Source organism: Molossus molossus, unplaced genomic scaffold (assembly GCF_014108415.1).
Source record: "Molossus molossus isolate mMolMol1 unplaced genomic scaffold, mMolMol1.p scaffold_m16_p_1, whole genome shotgun sequence".
Classification (NCBI taxonomy): Eukaryota; Metazoa; Chordata; class Mammalia; order Chiroptera; family Molossidae; genus Molossus; species Molossus molossus.
The window spans coordinates 125434545-125452728 of NW_023425344.1; the positions used below are offsets into that span (position 1 = coordinate 125434545).

The 18184-nt window shown below is 37.5% G+C and overlaps 1 protein-coding gene across 6 annotated transcripts in view; it reads right to left on the reverse strand.

The window, feature by feature from the left end:
- CCNY (cyclin Y) overlaps positions 1–18184 on the reverse strand; it is a 290463-nt gene that overhangs the window by 52596 nt on the left and 219683 nt on the right. For all 6 annotated transcript variants that reach the window (XM_036261758.1, XM_036261749.1, XM_036261741.1 and 3 more), the window contains 4 exons: positions 13946–14046; positions 8527–8562; positions 4256–4313; positions 4039–4158 (listed from right to left, as the gene is read on the reverse strand). In XM_036261758.1, the coding sequence (XP_036117651.1) occupies positions 4039–4158; positions 4256–4313; positions 8527–8562; positions 13946–14046 (315 nt within the window). The remainder of the gene's footprint in view (positions 1–4038; positions 4159–4255; positions 4314–8526; positions 8563–13945; positions 14047–18184) is intronic.

Below are 18184 nucleotides of genomic sequence, written 5' to 3' on the forward strand. Positions count from 1 at the left end.
AAAATCTGCTAGATTTAATAAATGAGTTTGACAAGGTAGCAGGATACAAAATTAAGATCAAGAAATTGATGGCATTCTTATACACCAATAATAAACTCACAGGAAGATAAACTAAAAAAACAATTCCATTTACCATTGGCGCAAAACATTAAGATACCTAGGAATAAACTTATCCAAAGAAGTAAAGGACCTACTTGCAGAAAACTACACATTGAAAAATGACATAGAGGAAGATACAAAAAATGGAAGCACATTATCTTGTTCATGGATTGAAAGAATTAACATCATTAAAATGTCTATACTACCCAAACCAATCTACAGATTCAATGCAATCTCCCTCAAAATACCAATGACATACTTCACATACTTCAAAAGTTCATATGGCACCAAAAAAGACCCCAAATAGCAACAGCAATCTTGAAAAAGAAGGACAATGTAGGTGGGATCACAATATCAGATATCAGGTTATATTACAAAGCAAATGTAATCAAAACAGCCTGGTACTGGCACAAGAACAGGCATGTAGATCAATGGAATAGAACAGGGAACCCAGACATTGACCCAAGACATTAGCTCAATTAATATTTGACAAAGGTGGCAAGAGTATACAACAGAGTAAAGACAGCCTCTTTAATAAATGGTGCTGAGAAAATTGGACAGCTACATGCAAAAAATAAAACTAGACCATCAACTTACACCATACACAAGAATAAACTCAAAATGGATAAAAGACTTAAATTTGACTTGTGAATCCATAAAAATCCTAGAAGAAAATGTAGGCAACAAAATTTCAGACATCGTACGCAGCAGAATTTTCACTGATACATCACCTAAGGCAACAGAAACAAAGGAGAAAATGAACACATGGGACTACATCAAACTCAAAAGCTTCCGCACAGCAAAAGAAACAACCATCAAAATAGAAAGGGAACCCACTGTATGGGAGCATAATTGCCAATGATACATCAGATAAGGGGTTAATTTCCAAAATATACAGTGTGTTCATACAACTTAAGAAAACAAGACAAAGAACCCAATTAAGAAATGGGCAGAAGACCTAAATAGACACCTCTCCAAAGAGGACTTACAAATGGTGGAGAGACATATGAATAAATGCTGAACATCACTAATTATCAGAGAGATGCAAACAACTATGAGGTATCACCTCACATCTGCTAGAATGGCTGCCATCAACAAATCATCAAACAAGTGCTGTTGAGGGTGTAGAGAAAAGGGGACTCTATTACACTGCTGGTGGGAACGCAGACTGGTGCAGCCACTATGGAAAACAGTATGGTGTTTCCTCAAAAAATTAAAAGTTGAATTGCCTTTTGACCCAGTGATTCCACTTCTAGGAATATACCCTAAGAAGCCTGAAAACACCAATCAGAAAGTATGTATGTACCCTTTTGTTCATAGCAGCCCTATTTACAGTCACTAAGATCTGGAAACGGCCCAAGTGTCCATCAATAGGATAAAAAAGCTGTGGTACATATATACAATGGAATACTGTGCAGCTCTAAGAAGGAAAGATCTCATATCCTTTGAGATGACATAGAGGGACCTCGAGAGTATTATGCTAAGCGAAATAAGCCAATCAGAGAAAGACAAATACCACATGATTTCACTTATGTGTGGAATATAATGAACAAGGTGTGCTTATGAACAAAACAGACCTAGAGACATAGAAAGGAGTATGCTTCAGACTGACGAACCTCAGAGTAGGGAGGTGGGGGGGATGGATGAGATGAACCAAAGAAGTTATATGCATGTATGCATAACCAATGGACATAGACAACAATGTGGGGGGGTGGGGAGACAGGGAGGAGAGTGTCTAGAGGGGAAAAGGAGAACTATCTGTAGCAAAAATAAAGTAATAATAATTGGGAAAAAAGAAATATATTTAGTGATAGTAAGTTGTTATTACTCTTTTGAAATGAAGTTAATTAAGCTGTGAAATATTTGCTTTGGATTTACTAGGTGCTGAATGTTTTAAAGCCTTGGAAGCTCTCTCACCACAGGCAGGCTACAGTCTTGTTTTATCGTGGGAAACAGGCCCAATGCTAACTGCTATGCTTCCCCTGCCCCCACCATCTTCTTCTGGGCAGTATGCCAAAACGCGAAGAGAATACACCGGAGAAGAGCAGAGATCAGTGCATCCCTGTAAACTCTAGAAAGGACCTTTTCTGAATGGCTGTTTCTAAGTCTAGGGAATGCAAGAGAAGGGAAGAATTATCACACAGGGTCTGACTCAGAGCATGTATCTTGTCTGCCTTCTGCCCACAGGCATGCAGGCTCTCTCAGCCAATGCAAGCAGCAGCCACCAGAGTCAGTCTACAGTGCTAAGCCCACCATGCAGGACCTCACAGCTGCTTATCTTTAGGTTGTAACCAACAAGACCCCAATATAAGCTAATCTTCTAAGCTACCAGTTCATCTAATAGGATGGGTGAAGACTTTACTAGTTACAATAACTGACAAATATGGAACAGTCCTATAGCATTCCAAAGACATGAGCAAACTGATCCACCCTGTCACTGTGAAGATAAGAATGCACTTCAGATGTTCTCTCAACATCTCTGCAGAAACTAGGGAAGCTGCAGTGATGAAAATCTTACCTTTGTGCTAATAAATCTAAGCAATGAAGCACTACCAGGTCAGTTAGGTTTAATTTTCTTAGTAATTAAAGGTAATATAATCCCCACCAAATGCCATCAGCAGTAGCTTCAAAATAAATCCTTTCTTTTTGCTGTTGTTGTTAATCCTCACCCAAGGATATTTTTCCATCAATATTTTGATAGAGTAGGAGGAAGGGAGAGAGATATATATAGAGAGAAACATCAATGTGAGAGAGACACATTAATTAGCTGCCTCCCTTACAACCCTGATCTGGGCCAGGGATCAAACCTGCAACCCAGGTATGTGCCCTTGACTGTAAATCGAATCCAAGACCCTTCGGTCCGAGGACTAAAGCTCTAAAGTCTCTCTGAATCAAACCTGCCAGGGCATAAATCATTTCTTCATGTACTAATCTCATCCATGATTTCATCCAATTTTCTTACCTTCTTTCCTCTTCATCACAATTTCCCTGCATAAAAATGTCAACCCTGTTGTGTTTTGTAACAACTTGAAATCCTTTGGGATAACAAACCCAAGCAATAAATTGTCTTCTCAATTATGACATAATCATCCAAACTGTCTAGTGATAAATGTCTGTTTTAGCCACTAAAAAGAGGTTCAACAAGAAAAGAAATGAACAAATGGATGGATCAATGAATGAATAAACAAACAGGTTTACTGTTGCATTAGCAATAGAGCACAAAGCTCTTAGTGTGACTGAGACATAATGGGTCTTCAAGTGACCTGTAATTTTTCTATTAGACAATTATCTCTTCTCAGAAGCTACAAGAAATGGCTATTTATCACCCCCACTCCAGGACAACTCATTATCTGATTTGCACACAATGTAATAAAGTCAGTGACAACTGGTTCTATTGTCAAATTTATTTCCCAAATAATATTTTACCTAAATAGTCCCTAAAGTTTTAAGAATCTAAATAATAGTATAGATTTTTATCTCATTTGAGTCTAAAAGTACAGATTTACCTCCACAGTTGTCTCTGACTATCTTACAGACAGATTATTTACACAAAACAGAAAAGGTAGCAATATACACTCCTTCCTATATAGGAATCCATGTAGGATTATGTGTTTATCATTTCTTATGAATGTCATTAAACTTTTGTAGGAATCAACAATAGGAAAGCTTGACATTCACAGTGATCGGGCAGCCTTGTCTTACCTGCTTTAGCCCCATGTTTACTTACCTGCATTTAAGGTTTCAACATTTATTGGTTTTTAATGTGATTGTACAACTGACTTTCAGAAGGGACTGTGGAACAGACTTTACATCCTCTTTTAGGAGATCCATATTCTAACCTCCAAAGCAGAAACTGCAGTGTCCTTAGGAACCTGATAAGAGTCCCTGAGCACTGCTCTACTCAACCATAGGATGGGCAGTTATCCTGAGGGCACTCACCAGAGTGACAATGGCACATTCAGCTGTCAGCTGAGCAGCACTGAACAGTGTCCGAACAAACCGGTAAATCTGCTTCTGCTCTGGGTTGTGTTTGTCATAATCTGGTGGCACTTCAGATTTCTGGGGAAGAAAATATTTTCAGATAGCTAGCCACCCAATAAGAGCAAAAGAGAAATAATTAAACAATATCATGCAACACAAAGGAGGAGGAGATTACCGAAAGAGGGTGAAGGTTTTCATCAAAAATATCTAACAGCGTCCTTCCATCTGGGTCCCTGGTGGGGAAATTTAATGGAAAATGGAGTTTACTTTCTGCAAGAATGAGTGTCTTCAAAATAAAACAAAAAGAGATTTTGATTCAACTGTTATTTCAAAAAGAGAAGGCAGTGAATAATAATGTTAAATAACTTGAGTACAGTGTTAGATAATTTTTTACTAGTCTATGAAATAAAGGTTATAAATTAACGTAAGTGAAAATATAAATTTTTATTTTCTAAGTTTTCAAATGAACCAAATTTCAATTTCTTTAACATCTTGTTTCTTGCACAAAGGCTAACAGATCTATTTAAATTATTAGCATATAGTAGCTGACAAGAAGTTCAAGGATAAAATGAACAATTTGAAGTTTTTCACAACATGCAACTTAACCATTTCATTAAGAGTTTCACAATTGTATATTGAAAAACAAGAGGTGATGCACAGAAAAGCTTAACTCAGTAATCTATAAAAGAATAGCTGGTTGCTACCAGGCTGGTAAATGAGCCATGTAAAGTGGTGGCATTTACTGCAAGCACAGTGCCTTGGGCAGCTGTCCTGCGGGGACTATTCATACCTCACCATAGACAGCTCTATTTTTCATCTGTTTTATGTCAAGTTTTGCCTAAAAATTTTTCTTTGGAAACCATTGCATTTGGCAACAGTGTATCATTTCCATAGTCTGTGCTTCCAATGTCCATTAGGCTTGTGACTATCAAAACACTACAGTCCTGTCTCTGACACACACCCATCGTGGTAAACACTAGTTTCTGCTCTATGAATTTACTGTCTACATAAAAATAAAGAGAAAGATTTTAACAGAATAACTCAATTTGCATTACCAATTGTTTTTAAAGCTTTGAGTATTCATATCTGTGCTGATTTTCACTGGCCTGCAGGAACACAGGTAGCCAAGATTTAGATAAATGCTATTAAAGACAGGTTCAACCAGGTAGGACCTGAAGAGTGAAGTCTGAAAACATCAAGATGGCTCCTTCTGGTGCACATGGTGACACCTCCTTTTATAAGAACCCCAGCTATGAAATATCAGCCAACATCTCACCTCACTAACTGCCTCTGCAAGATATTCAAAGTATTATGTGAGAGACAAAGCCTGGCCCAACACCCATTTCTTTGGGCTATTCAGTCCAGTTCAATTTTTCTCATGAGTGAGAGCCCCTAAAATGCCCTTCAGCATTCTCAAGATACACTCACCAGAACTAATTTTAAAAATAAAAATATATGTTCAAAATATTAATGAGGATTAAGAATTTAAGCTAAAATAACTCCTCTGAGAAGTGAATTTCCCTTTCAACTCCATTAAGTGATGTGTCTCAGCTGAACAGCACCATCTTTACCAAGCCAGTGGATCTATCACCAGCTTCAGAGGTTTGACCAGTATGATTTATCAAAGAGAAAGTCTGCAGATGGTCAATGCCACCTCATGCAAAGAAGGGTACAATCTGTAAATCAATCATGCTTGTTTACAAATGCTCACTTTTTCAGGTGGACTTTCTCATTTCCATTCACTTACTTTTGACCCTGTTTATCAGCACTGGGCAAGTAGAGTATATGATTAAAAGTGTCAGTGGTATATTGCCTGGATTCGATTCCCCATTCCCTGATTTACTAGTTGTGTAATCTTAGGCAAATTATTTCACCTCTGTGCCTCAGTTTCCTTATCTGTAAAATAGAGATGATATCAGTATCACCTCATGAAGTTGTTATAAAAACCTAATGAGATAATGCAGAGCTGCCCAGGGTAGCCAGAGTAAGCACTTACATAGTTGGCTCTTATTATCAGCTATGGTTATAAATTAACTTTGGGATCCATAACAGTCTAAGAAACAAGAAATCACTTAGAGATATTAATGCAAACCTGGAAGAATTGAGAACACATCTGAGTTCCATGAATGGCATTACATTGCTATTTAAGACTTAAATGTTTAAAAAGTTTCAATGACTATCACAGAAATAAGCAGCAACACAAAACCTACACTTTCATTGATATGTTATTCTGGTCAAGGTTCAAAGGTCCAATAGCCTACATTTTGTAAACTTTTAAATCCAAAATTCGCAAGCACGTAAAGAACCATGAATCACAATTACAATATACAGAAAGGTCACCACAGAGAATACCTTTTCAAGTAATTACTCCAGATATCTGTGTTTTCCGATAGGACTATTCAGTAGAAGCTCTGTCATCTAACCTCCACTTCACTGACTTAACACAACTCTCCCTTGTCCCCTTTGTAAAACACACTGAAGGCAGCGTGGTCCCCAATAAAATTCATTCCAACCATGAGGTGGCCATGCTTGTTCCCAGAAATGGGTCACACCAGTGTTTAAAATAAAATTTAAAAAAACAGGCCAAAATAAAGTCACTTTTGCTAAACTATGTCCCCAAACCAAAACTTAATAACCGAACCTAACTAACTGCAGTTTCAGCCTCTCCCAGGAGAATTTTAAACCAATCAGTCTGAAATTTCTTGTCAGCACTAGTGAGGTAATCTGCCTTCCAATAAGAAAAGTGCCCTTGCCCTGGATAGTGCAGCTCAGCAGTTAGAAGATCAGCCCGAGGACCAAAGAGTTGAGGGTCTGATTCCTGTCAAGAGCATGTACCTTGGTTGCGGTTCAGTCCCAGCCCTGGTCTGAGTCATGCGAGAGGCAACCAATAGATGTGTCTCTCTCACATTGATGTTTCTCTCTCTCTCTCCCCCTACCACTCTACCTGAAAGTATATATATATACACACATATATACATATGTATACATATATATATATATGTGTGTATATATATATATATACACGGTTGAATTTTCTTTTTAAATTGATTTAAGAGAAGAAGGAAGGGAGAGGGAGTGAGGGTGGAAGGGAGAAGGGGGAGAGAGACAGACAGAGAAACATCGATGTGAGAGAGATACATGAATCAGTTGCCTCCTGTACCTGCCCCAACCGGGGATCAAACCACAGCCTAGGTATGTGCCCTGATCGGTAATCAATCCTTGACCTTCTGGTGCACAGGACACCACTCCAACCAAATGAGCCATACTGGCCAGGGCATTACTAGGTTGAATTTTGTTCTTTGTATTTTTTGTATTTTTATTGTTATTTATTTTTTATTTTTTTGGTACGTGCCCCTAGCGGGAACTGAACCCGAGACTCTCTGGTCTGCAGGTCAACGCTCCAACTGCTGAGCCAAACCGGCCATGGTGAATTTTGTTCTTTAATACAAGTTGTAGTTGTTATTATATTCATATAACATATGTAAATAAATGTCAATCAATGAAATGACTTCAATGAGAGTGGCTTTGTTCTTATAAAAATGAAAAAGGATGCTTTGGAAAGACCCGATAAATGGGTATCACTAAAAATAAATTCATTGTAGATTAGATGTGGTCAAAAACTGAAAGATTCTATGCTCAGATTATTTTGCAAATGTCTTAACTTCTCTTGATATGGGGGATAGGGTGGTAGGAAGAAATAAACCAAAAAACTTATATACATGTATGCACAACCAATGGGCACAGAAATTAGTTTAGTGAAAGCAGGAAGGAGGTGGGTGGGAGTGGGGAGGAGGGGGGGTCAATGAGGGAAAAGGGGGGGACATCTGTAATAATTCAACAATTAAAAAAAAAAAAAACCAAACCCCACTATGGAAAGGATAAATTACAGGTGTGGCTTAAAGCCCTGACACTGCATAAAAAAAACTGGTAAATATGTACTTTTACATGTTTAATATTGAAATGAAAATGTTAGTGGTAAATTTTTTTTAAAATGATTTTTTCGTGAGTCCCTGTTAAATTAACTATCTTCAGATTCATATCAGAGAGAGGGTTTCTACTACATTAATATAATTTATATCTAAATTTACACCAAAATTTCCTTTACTAAATTGAAACACTAAACATTTTTTTCATATTATAGTTGCATACAGTGAGTTCTTAAAATAATATTTTATAAAAGATAGAATGTTTAAACAAAGTATACAGAAAACAAGGAGTAAATAGGAGGCTGAACATTATCAAGAAGCTTTATTTTGTTTTGCTGGCTTCAAACACAGAACTGTCAGGTATCCTTTGATTTGAAAGCAGTTTAGCACTTACCTGGGAAGTTTTGGTAAATTATACTAACTTTAGAAATTCTATGAAAAAGTAAAGACCAAAGCAACTAGAACATAATGGGGGGGGGATAAAACAACAATTTTAGCACAAAATTAATCATCCACATACCTGTTTTTGATGTGGTAATAAATTGCGAGAGCTACACTGTAAAATAAAATGCAGTTCAATGTTTCATAACCATATTCAAGATGTTATATATTATCTGACATCAGTCTGACCATAAATATTTAAACTTAAGTAAAAATCTAATGATCCATCTAAACAGTCCCATTTAAGTCAGGATGCTGATATATTTATTTATATATATATATATATATATATATATATATACACACACACACACACACACACACACACAAACATACACACACATATATATATATATATAAATTTAAAAAAAAGAAGCCCTCTTTAAAGTAAATCTGGTAGTCATTTGTAGCTATTATTAAATCTTTTCCAGAAACACCAAAACTTCAAGTAATATTTAAAATTTTCTTTTAGTATCTGAAATTTTAAGCTTTCCTCACATGTAAAATACAGGCACCATGTACAAACACAAGTGATACAAATTAAACATCTTTAGAAATCTCCAACTCAGTACCTACTGTTTTAGAAAAGTAGTGGTTTCTTTGTAACTACCAGAAAAAAATGTTAATATTTTTTCCTTTAAATCAATAACTTCTTGGCAATTTGCCTACTCATTCACTTGTTGAAATGGTACTTAAGATAAAAATCTTAGAAAATATTGAAAATATAAATAAAAATAATCCCTTTGCCCAATGACGACTATTAACTTGAGATACACAGATTCTATATATTACATGTGTAAATAAACAGGTTTACATCTCATTTTTATTCTAACATTTTTCTTACCATTAAAATATTCTTTAAAACCATGATTTTTAAACGGCTATGTTCTATCATATAGTTGTTGAATAATTTATTAACTATTCCCCTCCTATTGAGCATTTGTTTCTAACACTTTGTAATTATAAGTAACAGTATAATAAATATCCTTAGAGATTAATATGTGTGCAACCTGTGACTAGAGCATTTCCATAAGAGAACATCTTGTGATTGGAATTACTCAATCTAAAGTCATTAGTAAGGCTTTCCACATAAAACTGCCAAATATCTTTGCAAAAAAAACTGTACCAGTATTCTTCTCCACCAGTGTCTGTTTCACCTCACCCTGGCCAACACTCACCTTAAATGTTTTGATAAAATGTTCCCCAACTGGGTAGGTTAAAAAGTGGTGTACCTGTTTTCAATTTGAGTTTCTTTGATAACCTATTTACTTAGCAGGGTTATTCACGTCGACTGGCCAATTTTTTTAAATTTCCTCTTTTATAAACTGATTAGCTTCCTCCACTATTTTGTTTGTTTGTTGGCTCCTACCACTATTTTTGTTTTACTTTAAAATTCACTGAAGAGGCCAAAATTCATTTTTAAGCTCCTAAGAACAGAGGTAATTAGCTGTTCTGGGTCTCAGAACACAGAAACTTCCATCTAAGACATCCTCACTCAAAGGCACCCACTTAGAGACTTAGGCATGCCTGCTGGATTCCAACAGCCCAGATGCTTACCTATGACTCAATGTATCACAAGAAAACTTATATTCCTCCAAATCTCTATTTCAGCTAACTGTTAAAAGTATTCATGAGCAAATGGTAATACATTCTTTCTCCTAACATCCTGAAAAGAATCTAAGCACATGAAATAAGTATAACTGACAAGGCTTCAGAATTTTTAAAAATAATAATATGGTTTTCAAAGTGCTTTCACATACATAAACAGTCCTGCAATGAAAAATACATGTTATCGTTTCTCTTTTATAAAAGAGAAAATTCGGGCTCAGGCACCAGATGCCAGGATTTCTGACTTGTATAACGGTTTTGTGCCCTTTCATTCTACCAAAAGGAAGAAATTACTATTTTATTCATGCTATGGTGATTACTCTTCTAATTTAATGTTAGATTTAAGCTGAATGTTCATATGATTGGGCTTAACTTGATTCGTTTAGTCACCTTGAGAAAAGAAATGGTTCTTGCTTCCCCTGTGAGGGAGCGTGTCACAGAAAAATTATCACTGGACTGGAAATCAGAGCAACCTGGGTTCAAACCTGGCTCCTTCATTTATTAGAGTTTATTCACCTCTCAGAGCCTTCATTTCCTCATTTATAAAATTAGGACAATTCAACCTACCTCACTGAGTTATTATTATAACCAAATGGAATGTATAAAAGAATATAAAGTTCTAAAACTAAAGATATTAGTATTGTGATTCCTCTATCAATAATTCCAACTCAAGAGGTTCATTGGCTTTGTAGAGTGAATGAAAATCTTCAGGGCCCCCAAGTCACTACCTCCCAAATCTCCAGAGCCAAAAGCAAGACAGGACATTATTGTGGCCTCAGACCTCCTTGAAAAATAGAGCCACTCTGTAGGACAATTTCCACTCCAGGTCATATCTCAAAAGGCAAGAAAACCAAGCTGAGAATTCATGAACAGTCCAGCTCCATGGGCCCATTTAGTTGGTTTTCTTGAAAGAAAGTGATTGTTGGAGGCAAATGGCAGTCAGTTGAAAACTGAATCAATCCCAGGCCTCAGGCTCCATTCCAAATGCCTAGCTATGGAGGCTTGGTCAGTTCTGCCATATCCTCAGAAAGTGGTGAGGTTTCGCCAAAGATGGGCGGGGGCCAAACCAGAAGTATACTTGGATCAAAGGGTTTTCTTAATTGCTGATGCCACATAGCTAGGAAGAAAGAAATGCTATTTTCTTGACCAAGAAGACAGAACAGATTGTGATCATTGGCACTGCACTTGTCTTACGTCTTACCTAGAACTAAATCAGCAAAGCATGTGATGATCCTTAGACCTCTGAAGATCAAGAGGCACTGAACCACAGAGATAAAGGCAGGTGGGTAAGTAGTACTCTCTGACCCTCAGAGACCAAGGGCCATGGACTACTGGACAGCTGTGTGAATGTGGCTCTCCACCACCTCCAACTCTTTCCTTGAACATTATTCCTTTGCTCCTTATAGGATTTGGGAGAGGGGTCAGTTGGTAAACACTAAATTCATACCACAGCTGTTGGCATTTAGAGGAAAGTTGGAAAATCAAGTTCTCCAAAAAGAAATCATGCCTATGAAAAAAATGAGCACAGAGTGAGGGCCCAAACTTTTTATACCTACGCTTTTCTTTTATTGTTAGAATAGCAACCCTCAACCCACTACTTAACTAGAATTTGTAAATATGTTTGTTCATTGTGGCATTTCACCAATTTACAGAAGCAGTTCCTTTTAAAATAAGAATAGAAATTGGTTGTTCAGAATTTTCTCAAGGAAACAAGATCATACTTGGTTCTCAGGAAGCAAGTTCAGCCCATAAATGCTCACCATGCCCACAATAAAGTTGAACTACTGCTGTATTAACGAGTGTGTAATCAATTTTAGTACCTAGGGGGAGGGAGCCACGGGTTTCCTCCAACAGGTATAAGATAAGGTTTAAGCAAAATTTTAGAAGAGGAGAGCATTCAGACATTGCATCTTTCTACCCCTTGTAGTTTCAGGGCTCCCAGATCCAACAAGCACATTTTTAAAAACAGGGCATTTTTTAAAAAACTAAGCTACTGACCGAAAGAATTTCAGATTTGAGTGGTGCAGAGAAACTGTCCTTTGGATCAGGGAAGCTACAGTATCCACATTTAATGTTTTGTCTCAAAAGACAACCATCTTAATTGCTCTAGCTTTTCAGCTTCTTTTCCCTCCATGTATTAACCTATAGTTTATTTAAAACATTTTATTTAAAACTTTCTAGGGAACTTTGGTGGTGAGGGGAGAGCAGCTGTCCACTTGTATCAGGGGTCCTCAACCTCGGCTGCCTATTAGAATCTCCTAGAGGGATTAAAAATCCACACACTGGCGAGACATCAAATATCAGTGTCTTTTAAGCTCCCAGGTGACTCTCAGGCACAGCCAGGCTGGTACCACTGATTCACACAGATACACATCTGTAACTTAGGTGATTACATCTCTCAGACTTGACATTCAAATATCAAATTGTCACCCAGTTTCCCCACCCACTCCTCAGTGTACATGTCACAATCAGTGGCAATTTTAAGTCATCCAAGGATAAACCATTGAGCAACTGATTCAAATCCACTGGTAAATCCCAAGAGCTCCCACTGCCCCTGAAGGGGAAGTCGTACTCTGCTCCACTCTGCCTAGCTCCCCAAGAAGATGACTCCAGGATTAAAGGAAGGTAGCGGTTTTCGGGCTCTAGAGCTCAAGTAGATGTCAACAGCTACACAGTGCACAGATCTTCAGGGCTTTCCACTCCTCTCCACAACTGCTAACAATTTACTCTAGAAAGTGCTATACTTCCCATTTTCTCGCAGTAAATCTAGGCTCAAGGACAGGAAGTGGCTCAGCCAAGGACACGTGTTATGGAGCTATGATATAGACACTTCTTCCCAGCTACAGTAGCGGACTGTTTGGGTTTATGCCTACTTGGCATTTACCATACCCTTAACACCAAGGTAATAAGGGAAGAAGCCACATTCCTATTTAAATCCTAGAAATACCAACCCCACAACAGAGAAGGCAGCCTCTCTCCAAGTGGTCAAACTTCTACCTTCCCCCTGGAGTGAACCCTATCCACAGAAGACCATGACAGTCCCCATTGCCTGACTGAGGCTGTGACTAATTATCACCTGTGGTAACATTCAGAACAGGGCTTCTAAGCCTGAAAACCTGGCCCACTGAGATAGAATACTTCCTACTTCACAATGTAAAAACTTAAACACTAACATGAACTGTTGCTAAATGCATATTTTCTGAAGTATAAAGGTAAAATACCCCAGATTTTTCACAGATGAGCTGAAAACCATAGACCCCAGCCCATCACGTTCTCTGTGATCTCTTATCATCAAAACACTTGTAAAAACATTACAGAAAAAAACAAGTGTTCCTTCCCTCTTACCTCCCATTTTAAAATACAAAAACTGAAGCCAAAAATGTAAAAGATTTTATACCAAGACTCCTCTTCCTCCCTTAAGTTCCACTTGAAAATAAGTTCCCCAAAAGAAGGATTTTATTCAACCCCTTGCCCCCCTTGGTGACAGAGCTGTCGTTAGAACTCAGATCTCCACTGTGGGCAAGGACAATTTCACTACATCAGGCCTGCTTTCTAGTGCAGCCCCAAGTCGTAAGCTGGAATCCCATTTTATTTTGAAGGTAAAATATTAGCAGAGTCATGCGAGGATGGCTTTAATAAAAAGTGGGAAGACAGAAAGTATGCACAAAAATTAAAAATACACTTTAATCTACATTTAAAATAATTTCAAAATTTGGTCTTTTTATCGAACTGATAATACGAACAAATATTTTGAATACCCACATTTTAACTACCAAAATCACTCTTTAAAAAGATCTTCCATAGTTAATGGCCTCCCCCTGCCAGATCCCACAACCTACCAAGTAGTAATAGAAAAAAACATTCAGTTGAGCAAAAATCTGTATACCCACCATTTAATTGTATACTTGAGGTTTGGTTGACTGACTGTGCTATCGTCTAGGAAAATAGTGGAGCAGGAGCTGTATTTCCTTGCTATTTGTCCTGGAGGATGCTGGAAAACAATGGCAACAAGAAAATAACAATTGAACAGGACTCAAAATTCTTCCAAAGAACATCATCCCCTTAAACTTGAGAACAGATCACAAAGGAAGAATGTCTTAGCAAGAACAATATAAAAACTTTCTTCATACAATGAAATTTATTGTTTTTCCACATATAAAAGTCACCACCGCCACTCGTGGTCCCAAACCTTCTTCATCAGAAGAACAGTATCTCTTGCTATCAAGTATCAGAGTGCAGAATCCATAAAAATCACCTGTCCTGGAGCCTGTATGAAACAGGTACACTGCTCATTACACCAAGGAAAGCCCCAATTAAGGGAACATCCTGGTTTTATGCACAAAGACTGCACTGTACTCATTTTCTCTATTCTTGGGGTAGGTACAGAGTATATGGAGGTAATGAAAAATGCAGCCAATGTTAATCTAGAATCTCTTGATTAATCTGCTTGAACTTCAAGAAGTGAGGTTATAAAGAAAAAAGTATTCCTTTGTTAGGGTAAAGTACATTTTAAAGAGAAGATTATTTGATATTTTGCAAAATAGTATCAATGGATGACTTTCGCATAGTATGTCTGTGCAGTATATGCTGGTTCTTTTAGAACTGTATAAATTTTGAGTTCTTTGAAGAAGTTGAGAACTGAGAACTACTTCTGAAAGGTACTGGTAAAAAAAAATAGAATTTAAATACTACAATGATGACATCTAATTAAGTATTAAATAGATTTTTGGCAACTATATGGGCAATATAATTAGTAAACATAAATCATTATAATTCTTGCTCAAAAGCAAGTTAAAAAAAATAAAGTTAAAAAAAGAGTTTTCTACCTGCCTGGAACTGTTAACAGTCTACCAAAAAATACTTTCTCAGGGATAATAAAATTGCCAACCTCACCTGCCTACTTCCAAGAAACTTTCAGTATCCAGAGTTTGTGAATAAAAAGAAAGCCTTAAAGCAAATCAGAGACCAAATGCCCTGTTCTACACTTTAATATCTTATTTTTAGTTAATAATGTTTCCTCTGTAATAAAGTTATGAAAATATGAAACAGCCTGACAAATATAGAAAAATGGTATAAACAGAATCTCCCCTCAAAACTATAGTCACTCAAGTACATATCTAGTTCCTTAAGTCACAGCTAGAGGGCACTGCACTACTAAAACATTAGGACTCTCCTACACAGTGGTTTTATATAAAATAAATAGCAAGTGGGTGAGAAGGAAATAACCAAAATCTGTAAAATTCAAAAGATAAGGCTTGTTCGTGGGCTTTCCTTCTTCAGCATACAATTTTCTGTGCCTATGTAAAAGAAGGCTTGTAAAGTTGAAGCTACAACTTGAATATAAATTTTAACATGGCATTTTCACATCTATCACATTGATCACAACATTCTCATTAAGACAATCCTAAGACATTAAAAACAATTCTCTTTCTCTTATTTTGTTGTTAATCCTCACCTGAAGATATTTGTCCATTAATTCTTAGATAGAGAGGAGGGCAGAGAGGAAAGGAGGAAGGGAGAGAGGGAGAGATAAAAAGAGAGAGAGAAACATTGATTATGGGAGAGACACAATGATTGGTTGCCTCCTGCAGGACCACAAACAGGAACAGGGATCAAACCTGCAACCTAGGTATGTGCCCTTGACTGGGAATCGAACCTGAGACCCCTGGTTCCTTAGGCCAATGCTCTAACTCCTGAGCAAAACGGCCAGGGCTCTCTTTTTCTCTTTTTAAGCTCTTATACTAATCACACTGAAGTCACATAAGACACATTAAAAAATCAGAATCTAATAACAGCTATTAATATGGGAAGCAAATTTTTTAAATCCTTATGAAATTTTCCCCACTGGTGTAAAATCTACTACAAACAAAACCTCAATAAATATGATGTTTAGCATAAAAATTCAGTAATTAATGGATGTGTTAATGAATTTTTAGAGATACAGGATAATTTTGGGAATAATCCCAACAATGAAGCAAAAGGACAATAATAATTTATTTCAATTTCTTGTACGGTTTCAACTATTTCCTCTGCCACAAAGTTCTTCAGGATTAAAATGTGATGAAGTCAAGGAGAGGAGATGAGTGACGAACACGAGTGAGCACATTCTACATCCCTTCACAATCTAAGAAACCACTATCCTGATCTGCAGAGCTGGAGCACACCTCAGCATACAGGTCCTAAGGGTGAGAAGGTTAACTTGAAACCAGCCGCAAGAAGGGACTGGCCAGTCCTGGCCTTGGATTGCCTAGCTGTTAGCCTGACCCTCCCAGCACTAAGGGCTGGTGTGCCAAAGCACTCACATTGCTAGGGTATGCCAACTCAACTTTTAAACTCTTATTTGTAAACTAAATAAAAAATCATTTTAAGCTCCTTTCTAAATTGAATTAAAAATCCCAATTATAAAGATTTTTAGCTTCAGGGTGTCTCATCATTCTAAAGTAACATTTGGGCAATAAGTCATTTGTTCAATGTCAGAATTACAAGATTCATAGACTGTAAACCTCTTGATCTGAAATCCACATCACTAAAAAAACAGTGTTCTGGATACTTTATGTGTATTAATTTACAACTTACAAACACATAGAAAGGAAGTAGGATTCTCATTCAACACATTAGTCGAAGAAATGAAGTAATGTTCCCAAGATCAAATCTAAGACAACAGAGCGCCGAGGCATATTTGTATGACACCAAAGTACAAGCCTTTCTACCTATAGTTCTTCACTTGTGCCATGTTCTCCCAGATATTTTCATACAATGCACCAAAGGCCCTTTTCTTTCTCTGACCCCATTCATCCTCAAAACCTTGTCAATAACCTTTGTTCAGGATTCCTTGCCACCAGACCCATCAGGGCTTTGTGTCCTTCCGGATGCTCTTAGGTTCCTTTGTGTGCCCTCCACAGCACTGATCAATCTCTACTGTCAATTTTAGCTCACTTATCTCTGTTCTTTCCAGAGTCTAGACTCCAAAGTCTCTTGCAAGTAGACTAATTTCCTTGAATCACCAAATGAGAAGCAGCGCCATCCCAGGGACCATACTGACTTTTTGGCCCATGCTACAGCCACCATACAGGAAGCTTGCCTCCATGGTGGCAGCTAGGTCCTCTGTGAGCTGGTCATGACAGCATAGCCTCAGCAGAAAAGAGTACGCCATATATTAAGCTGGCAGACAGGAGCTCACAGCAAGGGCCCATACCACTGGGCAGTGAACTGCTGACATGCTTAGGACACACAGCAGTGGAGCATAGCTGGGTCTCTGTGGCCCTGCCGGGAATTAGCTAATATGGATAAGATATTCCAGGACAAGATGGGCTAGAACATGTTTGGAGTCAGAAAACCTAGAGTTCAGAATATAGTTCTAGCACTGATTAGCTATGTGAACCTGGGCAAGTTCCTTAAGTAGGATGATCACATGTCCAGACTTGCTGGGGCAATTCTAGTTTGCCCCTGTTGTCTTAAAGTAACCAATAACAGCACCCCCTTTCACACTCATCATTAGTGTTCTGATTTGGACAATAAATTATAAGGTCACCTTATGCTTTACTTCCCGAAGATTCAATATCTTTATCTGTAAAATATGGAGAGCAAAGGCTACCCCTTCTTGTGGTGCTATGAGGACTACATGGGATAGTAAGTAGGGTACTAAGAACAGAGCCCTGCTCAACAACTATGAAGTCACTTCTAACACTTAGTTCCTGTACTTTAACTTCCCATTTTCAATGGTTCAGTAAAGTTATCCTACCATTTCTAAGGGTTCATTAAGATCAAATAAAAATAAAGCATTAAAAAATATGAGTTAATATTACTAGAAAAAAAGAAATTATAAATGTAAAAAAATGACACAAATAAAATCTTCAAAAATGAACGCTACATAATTTTTTTTAAAATCTTAATTCTGAAGGCAAACTATGACCCTGATAAAGAAGGCAGAACTGTGTGTGCACAGAGACTGAAATCTGCACCAGTGTTCCTTTATTAGGATTAACTGAGGGCTTGGTGTGTGCAGAACATGCATGAGACAGAGCACAGAAGTGGAAAAAGATGTGGGGTACCCACTGCTACCACCTGCCACCTCCTGTAGATCGCAGTGCAGTCTCACTAAACAATGAGGCAGGTGGGGTATTTTCCTC